The sequence below is a fragment of the Gasterosteus aculeatus genome, chromosome Y (genome assembly GCF_964276395.1).
Source record: "Gasterosteus aculeatus chromosome Y, fGasAcu3.hap1.1, whole genome shotgun sequence".
In the NCBI taxonomy this organism is placed as follows: domain Eukaryota; kingdom Metazoa; phylum Chordata; class Actinopteri; order Perciformes; family Gasterosteidae; genus Gasterosteus; species Gasterosteus aculeatus.
Genome location: NC_135709.1, coordinates 6,419,677 through 6,439,331, shown reverse-complemented (window position 1 = coordinate 6,439,331; position 19,655 = coordinate 6,419,677). Strand labels below are relative to the sequence as shown.

Below are 19,655 nucleotides of genomic sequence, written 5' to 3'. Positions count from 1 at the left end.
GGCACATGGGCTCGCCAGCGCTTTGTATCCTCTGGCACGCCGTGAAGAAAGAAACCTTAAACAGAAAGAAACCTTAAACAGAAAGAAACCGTAAACAGAAAGCTTGGTGAGCGGCATCCGATTTACCGCTTACCATCGCGTTGAAGTAAAACCGCTCACCTGTTGATGCTAAAAGGGCCCATGTTGTTGCATTAGAGGAGGTTCGGGGAGAGGCCATGTTATTGGCCCGTTGCTTCCAGATCAGCATCTCCTGCCCACAGTTGCCATGGCTGCTGCTGTGCCCACCTTTTCCTGGACATATAAGGCTTGACAGCAGCAGCAGCCATGTCTGCTCTGCCCTGAAGGGCTGCAACGGCTTCCAGGGTCCTCTGGATCTAAGCGGCACTCTGCACTGACTTCAGGATCTCAACTTAAGTCGGCTTTTAAAATGTCGAGCCAATAAGGTTGAAGATGTTAAAGGCTGCTTTATCTATATACAGGACATTGCTATATTGTAGAATCACGGGTTTTACACGGAAAGCCTCTATCCTGTCACAATTACGTGGAAATGTTCTGCAGAAATGAGATTAAGGGTGTTGACTTTGATTCACAATTGCGTGTCTCTTCGGTTGAACTGCTTTGTTGACGGTTGTGCAGAGAAACATTTTGTAACATATTGTGCTGTGAGAAAGAGAAGCTGTCTGTGATATCGTGCACTGCATTGATCCCCACTTAGTGAGGAAGAGTTATATGTACAAGGAAAGGCAGAGACAATGTGCAGAGGAAGCACTTATGAATCTTCCCCTCACGCAACGAACCAAACTTCTTCCCTCAACTTTTAGTCAACATCTAGAACGAACAATAAAAGTGGAGAGGCAAAAACAAACACCCCCCGACAATTATTCAGTTAACTTGGGAGTACATTCCAAGCTCAGTGTCATCTTGCGCCTCTTTGCAGCTTTGTTTTTCTCTCAGCGAGGACTAAAAGCAGTGGAGAGTCAAATGTTTGAATTGGCTGGAGAAGGAAAGTACAACAGCTTTCTGTCAAAAGTGGGATGTGCGCCTGAGGCCTCCCAATGGACAATGGTTCAAAGACATACATGTTTTTTTCGGGTAAATTCTACTGCAGGAAAGGGGAGAGTGCTATATAAGATAAATGCATTTTACCCACTAGTGCTTTGCTACAGCGATATCCATTTGAGATTTCTTTTGTTTTTTAATATGTGCTTGTTAAGATGATGAAGTTGTGCATCACGATATCTGATGATTTCATCCTGATATGATTCCATTCAAAGATGATAAATGATCATTTTGAATTATCAGAAAAATCCCAGTACAGGTTTATTTTGAACCCCTTGTATCTGCTTAGGAAATGTAAAATAGCATAAACATAAAGTAAAGCCAGGGAAACAAAAAACTTCCCTCTTAATGCCGTTAAACTACGTCTAAGTGTTTCTGATCGATGGAAAAGAAAATAACATCTCCGGCCTAAATCCGCTATATAAACATCTGGTCAACCACAGTCAACATAGACGTACTTAGCATATTGTGCAACAGGGTCAAGGGATGAGAAGCATCCCGCTGACAGCTTTAAATTCTTTTGGTGAATGTTTCCAGCTCGGAGTTGAGGCGACAGATGTGGACGGGTCCTACAGCTGGACCCACACCGAGGAAGAGGAGCCTCACGATGCAGAGTGGAGCATGTAGGGTCGATGGTGGCGCATGGTTGGCGGTTTGAGCCCCGGCTGCTCCATGTCCCATGTGGAAGCGTCCCTGAGCAAGACACCTGACCCCTAAGCCACGGGTTAAAAATGCGATGTAAGTCACATTGGATAAAAGCGTCAGCTAAATGACCTGTACTGTAATATAGACTCTACATGCACCACTCCCCCGTGACCCTCTACATTGTAGAGGCTGCTGCTGTGCCTGTTTAAGGACTCAGTCTCACTATTTCCTGCCCCACATCTGCCGGTTACCATAGCAACCCTGGTTTTGGTTCCCGAGTGGGTGACTTCTGTCAGCGTCAAAGAAAAGTAAGCAACTTGAATGATACGAGTCCATGTCTTCCATTAGTGGTTACTTAAATGCCTTTAATGGTTACACACACTCAGTGTTTAAAGAGACTGAAGGAGGGCTATAAAAAGTAGTAGAGTAATAGATTCTGATTTTAGAAGATGTCCTGCAACTGAAAGTACTAAATAAAACCAGGCCACAAACAGGAGTGGCAAAAGGCAAAAGAGACGCTATGCTTCCTGCGTTTGTGACTCAGCAGAATAAAACCAAAAGCAGCAAAAGCAAACAAAGACCTCTCCTGTACACACTCTTGCAACATTTGTAAATGCCGTCACTATTGACGGCATTAATTTCACTCAGCTGTCTCTGCAGTTTTATGAAGACAACTGTAGAAATGTATAATGTGTTTTTTATGCTTCATCCATGAGAAAACAGAGTCAATTTGCTGAGAGCCGGATCTGCTATTTACTAAATGAGCGTGAACCACAACAAATGGATCAGAAGTCACACAAGTATGACTCGTAGTATGACAGAAGGGCTTTACAGTTCCAAGACGGTCATTATGACATCAAGGGTCCGGTTGAATAGCCCAGTGTGGTGTTTCACACAAACAGAGGCAGCAGCAGCAGCAGCAGCCCGTCATTAGGAGTGTGCAGCTCAGCCCGAGCCTCTGTGAGAGGTTCTCCGTCTCGCTGGGGAAGTCCAGAGCAAACATGCCGCGGGTCAAACGCCCCCCAGTTCTCCTCTCTTTAACATGATTACTGTAATGAGCTTAGAGACCGTTGGATGCACAGCATCTTATGCGGAGGCAGACAAACACGCTGCACTCACTCACTACGTGCACTTTGCTTGGCAGCAGAACGCGAGGCCCGTCATCAGATTCAAACCCAGCAGAGATCCAAATGCTAAGGACATAGACCAAATAGTGAAAGAATAGGTGAAATGTGTGCATAAAGAAGTACATGATCACATGTGACTTTACTTTTGACATTTAGGCCGCATGGTGAAGCACGAAAAGTCCTTTAGAAAATGAATCCCGCTCCACAGTCGTGCATCTACACAATATTTAGTTCATAAAAAAGAACGAGTCGTGCTTAGCTACCAAAAAAAAGTTCGTCGCTCACTTTCCAGTCAATCTTTGGTGCGTCTTTGTTTTATGCCAAACTAGTTTCTTCAGAGCGTAATAGGATCTTGGTCGCGAGTGCTGGCACTTTTTGGCACGTGATCGTTCTACACCAATGAGGTAGCTGCTTTTTGTCAACAGAATGGAAAGATGGCGGCTACCATGCCTTCATCCAGCAGTACGGAAGACGAAGAAAATACACCGGAATGTCTTAATAAATCAAAAAACAAACATTGTTTTATGCATATTACTTCAGTCAAGCACGAGGAGTTACATTATTTCACCACTACACGATGGAATACATACAGGACAAGCCTACAAACGTGGCTCGGGTTGGAGGGTGAGTCTCGAGACATGGCTGAGAACTTGGTTGATGTGGAGTTTGAAAATATTCCCAAAGATGCTGGCTTCCATCACACATGCTACCGTAGATTTACGGACAAAAAATCCATCACAAAGGTTGAAAGACGTCTCGCACGTGAGAGACAAGAAGCGACTGAAGACCACGAGGCCATTCCATCGACTTCTAGGGCCACGAGTCCAACAAAGAAACTGCGATCCAGGTCAGGGCTGCCAATCGCAGGCTCTGGCCCCGTTCTTCCTGCCCTGTGCATAATTTGCCAAAAAAAAGAGAAGTTCATCAACCGAGCAGGCAAACGACAAAGGGATCATCTGTCAAAGGCTGAAACATTAACAGCAGGTAAACACACACACACACACTGTGGTTGAGTGACTGAAAGGTACAATTATGTGTGAGAACTCATTGAGCTATCCTTTTTGTTTTGTTAAGGCCAATTGCAGAAAGCTGCAGAGTTGAAGGATGACCAAAGTATTCTTTTGCATATAAAAGACAAAGACTGTGGCTCTGGAGGTGCAGTACCACAAAGGCTGTTATAATCAGGTTTTTGACGAGGCCTGAAAAACCAGAGAAAGAACAGTAAGTTATTTATTATATTGCATTTCAAGGAGCTACTAACTTAACATTATATAAGTAAACATTCAATCTGCTTTCTGTTGTATGTGCACAAAATCACAACACTTATTCATTTCTGTCCTTCTCATTCATATGTGTTCTAGGACTGAGCCCACGTTTGATGTCAGCTATAAGATATTCTGTGAGAGGATCATTTGCCAAAGGCTGATTGTCAACCAAGAGGTGCTGAGAATGGTCCAGCTAAGGAAGGCCTTCATTGAACTGGTGAAAGCAAATGGAGGTCTTGATACTTCAAACTACTGGTAACTGCAATGCATTTTTCTCTCAAGTCTTATTATTTGTCATGTGTGTGACAGGCCTGAGAAACTGTTTTTCAGTCTTACTGTTTGCACAGACAGTTGGCAACAAGGAGAACAGCTGGTGTGTGTATGTGTGTGTGTGTGTGTGTGTGTGTGTGTGTGTGTGTGTGTGTGTGTGCGTGTGTGGTTTGTGATGTTGTGTGCCTTTCTTGGGCATCTTTGCTGTGCTGTATGGCAGAGGACAAGTTCTAGCCTGTCTTGTGCCACCTCCACCACTCTCTGCTTTTATGATACTCCTGTGACTCCTAATTGTCACTGTTTTGTTGTGTTGCAGACAGGATATGTTGAAGAAGAGGCTGACTCGTGATTTCCCCCAGCTGGTGTTTCACATGCCCTTGGTGCGCAACGTCTGCGAGCTGGTTTTTACAGAGACCCTGTCAACCCGTACACTCGTGGACATGCTACCTTACACATCAGGTGCGGAAACCACACAATCTAGTGAGTTGAGCCAGACAGACAGCGAGACTGAAAAAGGGACAACAGAGCGCCAAACAACACAGGAGGATGCAAGGAGACTATATACAGCAGCGTTGTTCTTAAAAAGACATCTTAGTGACACTCCTGGCATGTCATGCCCATGGCCTCCAACCTCTGAAAATTTGAATGTCACTGAAGGACAAACTGTTGTTCCCCTTGCGCTATACAATCTAGTAACCTGGATTATAGGTGCCTCTGAGGAGCCAACACTGGATCATTTTGTAGACATTGCTCATGACTTGCACTTGAAAGTGTTGTCTGTTTGTCCAAGGGCCGTAAGCAGACACCTAAGACATCATCAAGAGCTCTGACACTGATGTGGCAGTCATTCAAGTGTGCAGACAGATTTGCCATGCAGTTTATATGTTTTCACAGGAACTGGCAACAGGACACGTATCATTGACATTACCAAGGTCTCATCAGCTCTCGGAACCAGTGTGTGTTCAGCCTTGATCGGAATTCACACATTCTCTGGGTGTGACTCCACAAGTGCCTTTTATGGCAAAAGAAAAAGAAAGACATTTTCTGTTGCATGTGAGAAAGGTGAGTACCTAAAGGCTTTTAAAAGTTTAGGTACTAACTTTAACTTGGAGCAGTCAACATTTGCACTTTGCAACATTTGCCAGTATGTATGCCACTTATATGATCAGCCAGCTGCCGATAACGTAAATGAAGCTAGGTACAAGGCTTTCTGTATGGCATCATCAGACTTGCCAGAATTATGCATTCCTCCTACAACTGATGCCCTCCATCAGCACTGCAAAAGGGCAAACTACCAGGCTGCAATTATGAGGTCCTGTCTCAAACAAAACATAAGTGCTCATCACCTGCTGGATATGGTTGGCAAATAGAGGATGGGACCTTGCACATCACCTGGATGACCAGAAATCCGGCCCCTGACAGTGTTTTGCATGTGATACACTGCGGCTGCAAAGGTGTCTGTGAGACAGGCAGATGTTTTTCTGCAGGATTGTGTTGCACAGACTTATGTCATTGCTGTAATTGTGCCAACACAAAAGAAACTGAGGTACTTGAAGATAACTGTCCTGACACTGACAGTGAGGACTGAGTGTCCTTAATCTATTATTTCTTATTTAGTTTTGTACAAATCTAACCACGGGAGCCGCCATCTTGCCATTCTGTTGACAAAAAGCAGCTACCTCATTGGTGTAGAACGATCACGTGTCGAAAAGTCCCAGCACTCGCGACCAAGATCCTAATTACGCTCTGAAGAAACTAGTTCGGCATAAAACATAGATGCACCAAAAATTGACTGGAAAGTGAGCAACAAACTTTTTTTTGGTAGCTAAGCATGACACGTTCTTTTTTAAGAGCTAAATATTGTGTAGATGCGCGACTGTGGAGCGGGTTGAAACGAAAACAGTGTTCACATTACGGCCTAATTAAAACCTTTTTTTATTTAACATTTATGGACTAAACTGGGACGTACCCAATAATGTTTTAAGGCATAAGTGAACATCTGTAGAGGATAACTTTATTGACTTAAATGCATGTTAAATACAGAGTTTAAGAACATGTCCTGCATCTAACTGGTATTTTGTCATTGATGAAGCTTTGGAAAAAAGAGGTTTGTAGAGGTGATGTAACAAAAAACTCAACCTGTATTCAGAATTTAGCTTTGCATCCTGATATTAACGAAATTCAAGCCCAAGAGTGTGCGTTTATTTACTCGAAATCCACTCAGTAATCGATATATATCCTGAGGGAGTGAAAATGATCTCTGGAGCACCAGCAATGATGTTGACACAAAGAAACATTCTAACACTGACATCTCGACTGCAGAAGGTAACAAAGAGCCGTGACTTGCAGTCAAATTACACTTTTCATCACAATATCTACTCAAACGGTTTCATACACTTTCAAACCAGCATCTATAATAAGCACAGAGCTAACATCTGTAGTTACCATCCTCTCTGTTGGAGATATATGTATCCTACTGTCATAGAACAATAGCAACAGATACCTGCCACAATTGTCATGCAGCTTCACTTGAAGTCTTGTTTCGACACGTCAGTTAGAACCTTTTCCGACTAAAGCAACTGAGGCAAAGTGATTAAACTGTAGGAGCGACGGTGTTATCACACAAAAGTATAGTAGATATGTGGTGTACAAAGGAAATACTGTATTATAGAATTTTCCAGATGACGTTTACAATGTATGCGTGTACTTGGAAATAATCTATGGTAGTCTATTTTTAGACATACCACCAGTATCTGGGGACAGCAGTGTTGGTTGGTCGATTGGTCCACCGCTTCGGTACGGCATGAAATATTGGGCTATTATTCATGGTCTCCAGATGATGAATCTTAATAAATCTGGTGACCCCCCTGGCTTTTCATTTAATGGACAACCATACTTTAATCGGATCAAAATGTGTCCAATAATTTGGTTTATTATCAAAAACTACTACTACTAAGACTACCAAAACAAGTTTTATTAAGAGCGTTTCGAATCAACACTGCCCACGTTATACCCAGATAACCAAACTGAAGGGCTACATCCTCCACTAGTCTGGCTTCAGATACATATTTGACTCAAAAGAGCATAAAACCAACTCCTTGAGAAAAATACTTTTCCTTCACAGCGATCCTCTCAGATAGTGAACTTTGGTGGTTGCACAGAATGTCTTGAGCAGCTCGTTCTACCTACTTCACACAGCGGAACGGGACTTTGATGTAGAAGTCTACAAAAGTCTCTTTCATGGCACATTCTCTTCATCTGCTCGTGATTTCTGGCCACGGTAAGTTAATTCGTCGCTCGTCTGAACAGATTTTCCCACTACACATGCAGAAAAACATACTTCGCACTTCACAATGTGACTTTGTGCAGCATGGAAACACAAATATCTCAGCATTGCACTAAATTACACATTGTAATTTGTCCGATCGTCCCAGTCTGAACTCCAGAGGTCCTTCTCGGGGCAGCGAGATGGCTGATTGCCGTCACTTATGATGCCCCAGCTCCTGTGTCACTGTTTTTCACGGAGCGATTCAGTAATTACCTCAATGAATTCTACAGCAATACCACACAGCTCATTAATGCTGACACAGACTTTTAATTAGTTAAGTGGGGGCCACTGATTCAGCCGATAATATGAATTCTTATTATTTCTGCTTTTTGATTAACCGCAATAACATTTCATTATCTGCCATAAAGACACACCAACAGTATCAACCAACTACATCAACAGCCTGTTAGGAGATAATGTTGTTTTCCCCGGCAGCTTTTAGCGACTTATCATTAATTGAGGAATGCAGCAATAGCACGGATGAGAACAGAGAGCGTGGATATAGTTATGCTATTCATCCTCATATCAGTAAGAGTGTCCTCCTTGAAAAGCACAACATCTGCATTTCTCTTCATCTATTCTGAAGAAAATCTGTGTATGATCAATTTATCGTTACATGTATCTTTTGTGTCAATAACGTTATTAGTCGATATGAACTAGGGCAAGGATTAAAGTCACTCTTCTGTTGAAAACATTATTAACAAAGTTTTATATTCACTGAAAGGCAGAAAACGTGCTCAGCGTCTGATACGTCTGAAATCCAAATTCATAAATGCAACAAGCCAATTCCTTAAATGTTTAGCTGGGACAGGTTTGCATGGCGCCATGTCACTGTGATCCAATATATGCAGTAAATTATGCTGTTGGCGTTCTCTTCATCGGCACAAAATGGAGGACATAACTAAACATTTTGCATTCTTCATTCTTTTACATTAGAATAACGGTAAGGCTGTTATCCAAATTGGTTAAACACAATAACGTACGCATATGAGGTTTGAGGTTTGTAACCCAAGTGAGGCAGCGGCGACACAGCGGATAAATGGAAAAGCCTCAGCTACAGCGTGGATCCGGATCGAAATGTGTGTCAGTTCATTCCTTCTGACTGGTTTTATTCTAATGGTGACAGCCCTGGTGGACATCATGAGGACATTCCTGCTGCGTGGTGACACCGGAGGCTCACTGAAGCGCTTTATCGGGTAAGAAGTTGAAACTACATAAGTAAAAACACTACAATTCTAAAATAGAGCAGCACATGATTTCAAGACAGAAAGGGATCTCTCACAAAAAAACGTAAAGCATTTTTATGGCTTTAAACCAGCGGTTTGAACAGTGGAGGGGGCACAGGACTGTGTAACCTTTCTGCCTGTGGCACACATGCCTGCATGAAGCATCTGAGCAATATTGTGTTTAAAGACTGTTCTATTGTTTGCTTTTATCATTTAGTTTTCTTTTAATCTTTTCACATTACAAATGATTATCTATCATCAGATGAAATGTAAAAGCACTAATATTGAACACTACAATGTTGTCCCAATATTGATATTGACATATTTGATCAAAAATATTGTGATATTTTCTTCATTTGAAAATCCTTAGCTACAACTAGACTTAATCTTTTCCTAACGATTAAAAAATTAGTTATTTTTCACTCAGTAAACGTATCATTTAGTGTATGACATTTTTGGGGGCATTTGGGAAGCTGCAAGGCATAGAATTATTTATTCTCAAATTACTGAAAGTAATTAATACCTGTAAGTTCTGTGATAAATTATCCGTCAACCATCATCGATACAATACATATGTTTCAGCACTGGACTGCAATACGCTGCAGTCAATTAACATCACACTCGTGCCATGAAATTGACCTTTTATGGTCTTTAATGTTAAGCTGAACTGCAGTTTTAAGTAATTTCACAGCAAACTTAAAAAGTATATTCCAGCACTTTGCACATAAGCAAACCAACTGCTTCTTCAACAGTTCAAAATAAGGTGAATTCAAATTGTTAGAAAAAGCAAAAAAAATCAAAACAAGACAGGCAGGCCGACTCCAGGCTGCACACATGTGTTTGAAGGCAAGGGAGCGTGCAGGCGGGCAACGAATTGTGCCCTCCTCTGTTCTGTAATAACTGGACAACCATCTGTTTCATAGCTGCCTCTCTGCAGATCTGTGACAGGGAGAGGCCTCATTGGCAGAGATGTGTGGGAGAGAAAATAACCTGCCAACATCCCCATCCAGCTCAGGGTTAACGAGACAAAACGCTACGCTCCGAAGATCTGTAGGAAAAGAGAGGAGGTCCGTGGTGCTAGTGGGTGCCATCTCTGCCTCTCGCTCTCTTCAACTTCTGCATCTAATTGTGAGGCAGAGCACACAGCTGTGACACTCCAGTTGGATTCCGATTCTTTAATCTCTTCTCTCTCTTTTTTTTTTATGACAGCGGCGTGTAATCTCCATCTAGCTACCGAGGGAGCAGCCAGAGAGGCAGGAAATGAAATCAATGCTGAGTCCCTGCGCTGTGTGTTACTTCATTAGCATAGGCACTACAGATGTAGCAGTAAATGTGATTTATGAATGGGACCACACAAGCACCACAGACTGATGCAGGGATTCATCATAGCAGTCGATTGGGACACCCGATGTTTCACCTTAGCTTTACCAACGTCTGACGGAGGGCGAATGTTTAGCTTACTTTCCTCAATGCCACAGTTTAAGCGTTAGAGTCTGATTATATGAGCTTGTAACTGATTTTCATTAGCTGAATAGCGAGAGTCAATGTGGTGCATTTATCAAATTAATTCAGTGTTCGCAGCGAAGGCAGGTAGGCACGACCTTCAGTGATATTCATGAAACGCACATTACCTAAAAATCTATTAGACTTTCAGTGCTTTCATCGCTCATTCATTAAACCATTAATTGGGTTAAGTATTCTTCCTTTCACACTAATGTTATTTGACATTTTTTTAATTTTAGGCTTTAAACTCACACCTCTCTTTCACAACAAGGGAAGCTCTATAAAACAAACAATATTTCAGTTATAGAAGTAAAATCTATCCAGGCCCATCCCAAAGAATATATATCCACATATATTGTTAACCTTCATCCAATTGAAGTATTTCAGGTTCTGAGGAAAAGTCATCTGCCAGCTTCTTATACTTCATTATCCAGTAATGCAACTCTGTGTGGTACATCTGGGCACCAGCTGTTGTGGGAACACAGCCTTTAGAGGTCAAAAGGTCAGAAACTTATGGAGTGACGACATCTAATCTTGTGGTATCTATGGACATTGTTATGTAAAAGTAAATAAAAGTCCCATTTCACAAAAACAGAGGTTCCAAATGGTTAGTTGTGCACTCCCATGGGGCCGAGAAGCTAAGGAGGGGGATGTGAAAATTCAATTAGTCCCCCAGTCCTGCACCAAAGAGAGGCAGACCGATCCATCTCATTGAGACATCCAGGATGTGCAGGTCTGGTTCATGCACAGAAGATATTGGCAGCACATAATTAGTGCTGCTGGTTTGAATTAACGACGGTCTCACTCACTAAAAGACTTCTGCACTAGCAACACCAATCATTTCCTCCTAAAATGTATTTTGCAATCCTTATCTCCAGCAAGAGGAGGAAGAGGAGGGCGGGCAGGCTGGAGCCATCCCAGTGCAGAGTGAGCCGCCTCACTAGCAAAGGCTTCTGAGCCTGAACCATGTGTCGAGGAGGCTGTGAACCCCCTGAAGATGCATGCAGACTGGCCTTTCAGAGCACAGACCTCCTTTGCCGGCGTTGTCCCTCCTCCCAGTGGGGAATTCGTAAAGCTTCACAGCGTCTCACTCCGTGAGATTCCCATCATTTATGACAAGCCTTTTCCCAAGCAGGGAGAAATAAAAATCAAACCGTAAACAGTACGTGTTTCCCAGTGCGAGCTCTAAGCCTCCTGCTTCTGACAGTTACTAAATAACGCCATCAATAATCCCATTTTTTGGCAGCAGTAACTTTGCTTTTAGATTATGAAAAAGGGCAGAATGCCTGGATATTGAATAAGACACGGCGGATAATGAGCGGAATTTAAGAATTAGAGGCCCCATTCTGTACATCAGCCAATTCATACTGCTCATGAAGGGAAGATCATTAGCCCGAGCATGACCTTTGAACTGAGGCTGGCGCACACACCTGGCTAATGTAATGGGAAAATGATATGTGACCCTTTTAAATGCTTTATTTGTATAACCAGTTTATTAGTTGCAAGTGCTTAGATCACAAAGGCCCTGACATAAGAACTGATGTCTCCCACTTGGATTAGATGTTTCCAGCGTCATAGCTGTAGAGATTTAACAAAGTGTTTGTTATGTGTATGACCACATTTGTTTTAGCATGTTGGGAGAGCAGGGACACGGTCAAAGAACTGACGTGTCTTACATGGACAAGATGTTGCCAGTACCCTGGCTGTAGATACTCAACAAGATGGTCAAGGTTTCTGTTGACGCCACCGATATCTAAACTTAGGTATAAGAACTGCCTCGATGTGTTGGGGGCAGAAGAAGGTTCTTGACAGTCTACTGACCACGTAGCTGTTGTGACCCTCTTTCCCTTGCAAGGAAATAAACGGAGAAAAGACATACTTGACTCAGAGCCTTTGTTTCTTACTTAACGATTGTCTGTGCAAAATCTTCCACCACAATTTGGTGTCAGAAGTGGGATCGTTTGAAGCTCCGTCGGGACTCCGAGGACGTCCGGGAAGGGGCCCCTTCAGGATCCACCAAAACGTGATTCTGCCCTATACCTCATCACACTCAAGAGAGAGGGGACCGGCGACCAAAAGAGACCTGATTGGCTTCAACACGATCCGATGAGGAAGATTTTCACACGAATCGGGTAAGAAGTTGATATTCTGATTTTCAAACGGGGTTTTTCTGAATTATAACGGGTAATAACAGATTACGAAGACGGGATTTTTTAAATTATTTTTTCTCTCTCTTCTTAGAAAATCCAAATTTCGGTTATTTGATTGGGCTTCTAATGATGATAACTTTGAAAAATGTGTATAAAATTATAGGAGTAATTATACAGTATTTCCGGTTCATCAGCATCCAAAGTAAAAAGGAAATGGGTTCTCCGGAGGGACCCATTGTGGATCTGATGAGAAGGAAAGAGTTTTCTAGAGTTTTTGCCCGAGTGGTCAAAAGATTTTGGGTTCCCTGCAAATGGTTCTTTCAGTGGAATAAAACTGAACATGTTACGAACAGGCTTAGAGGGAAAAGAGAAGGGTATAAAAACTCAGAGGGTGATAAAAGGCAGAGACTTGGAGGACATTGAGAAACAAAGTAAATGGTTAAAATGGTGGGAGGATGAATGTGAATGTAGAGAAAGGAAATAAATGGCTAAAGAATTGACATGCGCAAAAACCACATTGGTTGAAAAACCAGATCCAAATATTATTGAACAAAATGACCGATGTGCTTCTTCTCCCTTGTATCCGAGTCTCACAGGGGCTGGCGGCCCTCTCCTCAACACATGCCCACCGCTGTACCCTGCTTCACCTGCGAACCAGCAACCTTCGTCTGCATGGTCACAAGCTCCAAAAGTTCACAACACCCGGCAGAGGGAGGAAAAGGAAGCGGCTGTGAGGAGAGGAGGAGAGGAGGAGGAAAAGGGACAGGCTGCTCTCCTCACTCAATCTCGCTCTCCAGGAGCAACCAGGGGGGACACTTCTGCCATCAACAAACTGATTGCAGAGCAACAATCTACATCAGATGTTGTTTCCCCCTCTTTCGCCCCTGAGGGAGTTCCCCCGGATGCAAAATCTGTGCTCCAAACCCCAATGATTCAAGTACCAGGACACTCAGGTCCCATACTTGTTTTCCGGCCTTGGACTGATACGAACATTAGAGCTGCAATGGCTCATCTCCCGCCGATACAGCACTCGGGAAGACTGTTTGCTGAAGCATTCATAGACTTCACTGCATGAAAAGTGAGATTTTCATCCCCGTAAACGCCCGTAAATCTCCCTAATTTCCAACAATTTCCGACAATTTGCAACCCGCGCACGTTGCGTTTGTCTGTGCCACAAATTGTCGGAAACGAACCATGACGTAGGTGGAGAGCTGGCGGAGGTGCGAATGGCCCGAATTAGCATATGAATGCAGCGAAACCGCGGGTGGCCGAGCCGAGCGGGCTTGAATATCCTTACTCCTTATTGGATGAAACCACAACTTACTAACAAATAAAATCACTCGTGATTGGCAGCAAAACCACACGTGGGCAGACCAGGCTTGAGTTTCCTTATTCATGATTGGATGAAACCACAACTTTCAATCACTCGTGATTGGTTGGCAGATTTGTCGCTATTGGTCACCCGCTTCATTTTATTTATATATTCATATTATGCTGTATATTCATTTCATGGTTATCCTATGTAGGCTACTACACTATTATTAGGATACCAACCAGGACATCAATGAATTTATAGAGAAAATGAACATTTGCCACATGTTTATGCAAAGAAAGAGCTTTATTAACAACACACAAACAACAACTACATACAAAGTGAGGATCTGCCCGCACTTGGGTAACGGCGGTTTAAAAACTACAGCTCAGTAAACTGTCCGTTTGCCTCCTCGGGGTTGTTGACCGTCACTGGCGCCGTGTTTTCTGAGGCAGGTCTGTTGTGCAGGCGGCTCGTGTGTGTGTGGCGACCGTACAATCCACCCCGAGACCCCGCCAACAACGCCGTCCCCTCCGTCCGACGTGAGCTCTACGGTGGCGGATTTACAGAGTTCCACCTCGTCACCAGCCAGCACACTTTGTCTCGATTCCAGCAGCTGTAAAAACAACAATGAATCAGTACTGTGCGATGCGATGCGTACGGACACAACACATCGATCAATGCACCTGAAAAAAGTCAGCAAATAAACTCTGACCCTCTTTCTTCTCGCTCGACTCCGCGCTGAATCCTTCGCAGCTTCCGCCCGCAATGAGTGTTCTGCCTGAACCTGAAGCTCCTGCGTCCCGTCTCAAAATACGTCTCACAGGCGGCTGGAAAACCATTAAATGAGTGTGGTATGAATACAAAAAAATCAAACGCAAGTCACAGTAACATTTAACAAGGAAGGAGAAACAGTGTCACTTACACACAATGACGTCGTCTAAATCTGGACTTTTCCCGGAGCAAATACGAGGTCACCGCCTCATTATGAGGCGAGATTAGTCTGTGAAAACAAAATGTACAGTTATGATCGGTATCTATACGTATCTATTTCCTTATAGCGCAGAATGAAAGCATATTCTTTAAATCTTACCCTTGCTCCGGTTCGTAGCGCCTGTAATTCGTCTCGGAGTTGTGAAGACGGCGCACCGCTTCCTGTAAACGACACGGAAAAGAAAACACACTTTAATAAAGCTGTTTCTGCTCACTTGTAAGGCTACTAGGCTACTCTTAGCTTTCGTTTGAGGCTACGCTACTTTTAGCTTAGCTTGCAGTCATCGAACGTATTCTTACCGCTATCTTGGGATTGTGCGCCCGTCTCCTCTTCTTTGAGTCAGTTCCTCCAGAGCCGCCAACCTCTCCTCCATGGAAAGAAGTCCCGAACGCTCCAGCGGAGCGAACAGCTCGTTGATATCGGCAGTTTGTTGTTGGAGTGTTGTTGCAGCTTCTTCTCGTCTGTCTGCGGACTGGCCAGAGTTGGTGACCGCGGAGAGGAGTTGAAGGCGAGTTGAACGCGAGACGTCGTCCAGCCATTATTCACGAACCAGCAAAAACCAAACAAAGGAACTGGAGATACAGTTCTTCTGAATATAGTAACACACGTGTCTGTTTGGACGAGGAGTCTAAGGGTCCTCCAATCACATACGAGGTTATTGTTATACGGAAGGACCAGTATTTTAGGAAGACAAATAGTTGGGACTTTGAAACAGCTGATATGCTTTATGTAAAGCAGTGTTTTGGTGTCAGCGGAACGACTTTCCCTAGAAAACTGTACAGTGGTGCCTCTTTCTCCATTCCACCAGACAATCTTGGATGAGTCTGACAGGCATGCAATGTTGACAATATATCATCAGATGTACCCTTGTGTCACTAAGGTTGAATGTTTTGCCATGACATGTAAACGGGTAACATATATGAATGTAACTTACTCAATCGATAGATGCAGAGCATAAAGGTCAGCATATGTTCATGCTAAGTGGTGTGGAAACACTAACAGTTTTGAGGAACCCGTCCTTGACCCTCTAGCAGAACTACGACCAGTCATTATAAAGCAGTTTATAGTTGTTAATGTTGTGTCAAAGGGTACGGCATTTAAACATGTTCTTGCACAAGTTTCCTGGCTTCATCCCCACCCGGACAGACATTTTTATAGAAAGCCAATAGAAGTTTGGGGCTTGCAGGGAACAGACACGTCATACCCAGCATCATTTCTGCCAGTTGAGCGCATTGCTAGAAGATGTGTGGTTAATACATCCTCTGTGCATTTAAGTAAGACCAAAGAAAAGCTCACTGTAGTCCTGCCACTATGCACTGTAGTTGAGCTCTAGGAGACTGATCTCTGCAGACCCCTCATGCTGATTCAAATGTTGTTTGCATGGAATGCTCATTTTACCTTGATTAAAACTAATTTTTTAAAGAAGTTATTTTGTGTATCTTTTTTCCATAACATTTGCCATTGCTAATGGCGTACACAGTAATCTAGCATATTTTAATTAAATTAATCAATTCAAGCTAAAATGTAAGAGTCTATAAATAGGCTACTGAGCCTGATCTATTTGTACCAGAGATTTTCTTACCTTTTAAAAAAATGTCACCTGGGCTAAAACTCCCTCTGCGACCCTGATTTGCATTTGTATAGCTCACAGCATTTTCATTTACATGTCAAAGCCTCCCCTAGAATTAGGAGGGGGATCATGGGGGGACAACTGCCAAGGGCGGCCCACATCAATTTCTGACAATTTACGGCAGTTTTCGGCGTTGCCCGCAAATTGGCGCAAACTTGAAATTCCACGACAATTTACAGTGCCGCATACTGCCGAAAATCCCACTTTTCATGCAGTGCTTCTGTAAGCAATTCCTGCCCAACTTTGCTGAAATTCGACACGTGGGTCCGACTCACTACCAAAAGCTCAACCAGCTGGTTGCAGGAGACACCAGTGCGGCCGACGTTGATTGAGTTCAAATCAAAATAAGCCGTACAGAGACGCACTCACGGCTTTGAGCGACGGCATAAAGACATTGTTCCCTGACAAAGTGGATATGACTCCCATTAACAATACCAAGCAGGCAACGGGTGAGTCCGTCCATGATTACTACCAAAGACTTCTCACAGTGTTTAATCTTAACAGTGGCATTCCACAACCTGCCGTGTTAGGAGACGCTCTGGGGACGTGGGAATCACACCTGAAGAATGCTTTCATGAATGGACTATTGCCCGACATAAAAATGACTGTGCAGCGTTCTGTTGCTGGAATGGAAGACTCGCGACTCGCGGATGTAAAGAAACGTCAGATTGAACTCTGCTGTCACTCAACTCGGCAAGTTGAGTGACAGCTTGCTCCAAGCTGTCACTCAACTTGCCAGAAACGACCGCCCACGGGATCCCAACCAATGGGGCGGATTCAGGGGGCGTGGTCGGGGCATGACGAGGGGACGCTCCTCCTGGAACCAGGAGGGATCACAGCTGTATCCACCCAATGACAATGATACGTGTTTCCGCTGTGGCGAACAAGGACATTGGCACAGAGAATGTCCACAAAAAGCACCTCGTAGAGGATGGGGGCGTGGACTGGCCGGACGAGGAAGGGGTGGCAACGCACAATCCGATTGACGTGAGGCGGGGGAGGAGGAGGCTGCATGTGAGGGGGAGACGGCAACCATGCTGAGGCCTCACATGATAAGGGAAGTAAAACACACACACCGCAGCCCGCAATGAAGAAACGCTTTCTGCACTAACTCCCTACACGCACACTCACACTCACACTTCATATCTCCACTGCACTGCTCATGTGTCACATGGGCCAGATAAGCAATATGATGCATTATTTCTACAGGATCTGAATGATCAAATTGCATGTATGACATTGTTTTGATCCACACTTAAATGTGCTGTTTCCGTTTCTCTCACCCCCTCTCAGCAGCACCTCTTTAATGTGGACTCTTCTTTCCCACACATCTCCTTGTCTAAAGCAGCAACAGACCAATGGAGAGATTTGGGACCTTTTGTCGCGGCGTGCGAGGCATTGGCCGATTGGGAGGCTACACCAGATCCAATTGTGATGCGCTCTCCGTCGACAGCCTTCTTTAAACAGCCATTCGCATTTTGCACACCTGCTCTCAGATCTGTTTATGTCATGGATGAAAATAACATATTTTCTGACACACACACTGATACATTTTTGACTAATGTCTCCTCTATTTCTCCTGCCCTCAGTTCTGTTCCAGACACCTTGTGGGCAGCGCATAAATATGACGTGGGACTCATGAAATAATGTCAACATCAGGAATCAGGAATCAGGAAACATTTATTTGCCAAAATATGCCAAACATACAAGGAATTTGTCTTGGCGGTTAGTGCGCGACAGTAGACAGACAAGACAACAGTGCACAAGTAATAAAATAAAGTAGAATGAAATGCTAATGCAATGTGTTAGTAGAATAAGGCTAAGGCTATGGGTTAGTATAAAACAAGGGAATAAAGTTAAAAATAAATAAATATATAAATAAATATTAAAAAGTTAAAAAGAAAAATATTAAGCATAAAGTGCACTAACGAACAAGTAACAGACAAGTGACAAAGTGACGAGTGACGACAAAGTGATGAATTGCAGTTAAAGTGGCATGTGCAGTATGAAGGGGAGTGACCAGTTATAGTCAGTCAGTGGGGGACCGGGCTCTGTTGATGAGCCCGACTGCCGACGGGAAGAAACTGTTCGTGTGGCGGAAGGTCTTAGTCCTGATGGACCTCAGCCTCCTGCCAGATGGAAGGGGCACAAACAGTTTTTGTCCAGGGTGAGAGGGGTCGGCCACGATCTTTTTAGCTCGCTTCAGAGACCTGGAAGCGAACAAGTCCTGCAGGGACGGCAGATTGCACCACCCTCTCTGCAGAGCGGATGACCAGCCTGCCCTTGTCCTTGGCTGTGGCTGCAGCGTACCAGACGGTAATGGAGGAGCAGGGGATGGACTCGATGATGGCCGTGTAGAAGTGGACCATCATCGTCTTTGGCAGGTTGAATTTCTTCAGCTGCCTCAGGAAGAACAACCTCTGCTGAGCCTTCTTGGTGATGGAGCTGATGTTCAGCTCCCACTTGAGGTCCTGGGTGATGATGGAGCCCAGGAAACGGAAGGAATCCACAATAGTGACGGGGGAGTCACACAGGGTGATGGGGGAGGGTGGGGCTCTGTTCCGCTGGAAATCCACAACCATCTCCACTGTCTTTAGGGCGTTGAGCTCCAGGTTGTTCTTACTGCACCACGACACCAGATGGTCAGACTCCCACCTGTAGGCGGACTCATCACCACCAGAGATTAGTCCAATGAGGGTGGTGTCATCGGCAAACTTCAGGAGCTTGACGGACTGGTGACTGGAGGTGCAGCTGTTGGTGTACAGGGAGAAGAGCAGAGGGGAAAGAACGCAGCCTTGAGGGGAACCGGTGCTGATGGTCCGAGAGGCTGAGACATGTTTCCTCAGCTTCAAGTGCTGCTTCCTGTCAGACAGGAAGTCTGTGATCCACTTGCAGGTGGAGTCGGGCACGTGCAGCTGGGAGAGTTTATCCTGCAGCAGAGACGGGATGATGGTGTTGAAGGCAGAGCTGAAGTCCACAAACAGGATCCTGGCGTATGTTCCTGGGGAGTCCAGATGCTGGAGGATGTAGTGAAGGGCCATGTTGACAGCATCGTCCACAGACCTGTTGGCTCTGTAGGCGAACTGCAGGGGGTCCAGGAGGGGGTCGGTGAGGGACTTCAGGTGGGTCAGGACTAGCCGTTCAAA

At 44.2% G+C, this 19,655-nt stretch overlaps 2 protein-coding genes across 5 annotated transcripts in view; both read right to left on the bottom strand.

Moving 5' to 3' along the window:
- LOC120812370 (talin-2-like) overlaps positions 1-19,655 on the bottom strand; it is a 127,335-nt gene that overhangs the window by 95,929 nt on the left and 11,751 nt on the right. The window lies entirely within an intron of this gene.
- Positions 14,173-15,627, bottom strand: LOC144391309 (uncharacterized). Its single transcript, XM_078097942.1, has 5 exons — positions 15,179-15,627; positions 14,979-15,040; positions 14,811-14,888; positions 14,601-14,715; positions 14,173-14,501 (listed from the first exon to the last, which is right to left on the bottom strand). Exons 1-4 carry the CDS (start codon positions 15,416-15,418, stop codon positions 14,706-14,708), a joined length of 390 nt encoding a protein of 129 aa, XP_077954068.1. The 5' UTR covers positions 15,419-15,627; the 3' UTR covers positions 14,173-14,501; positions 14,601-14,705.

Coding starts and splice junctions, on each gene's coding strand:
- LOC144391309 (XM_078097942.1), bottom strand. CDS start 15,418: ATGGCTGGACGACGTCTCGCGTTCAACTCGCCTTCAACTCCTCTCCGC. Junction 15,041..15,178: donor CGCACAATCCCAAGATAGCG/GTAAGAATACGT, acceptor TGTCGTTTACAG/GAAGCGGTGCGCCGTCTTCA. Junction 14,889..14,978: donor CGCTACGAACCGGAGCAAGG/GTAAGATTTAAA, acceptor TTGTTTTCACAG/ACTAATCTCGCCTCATAATG.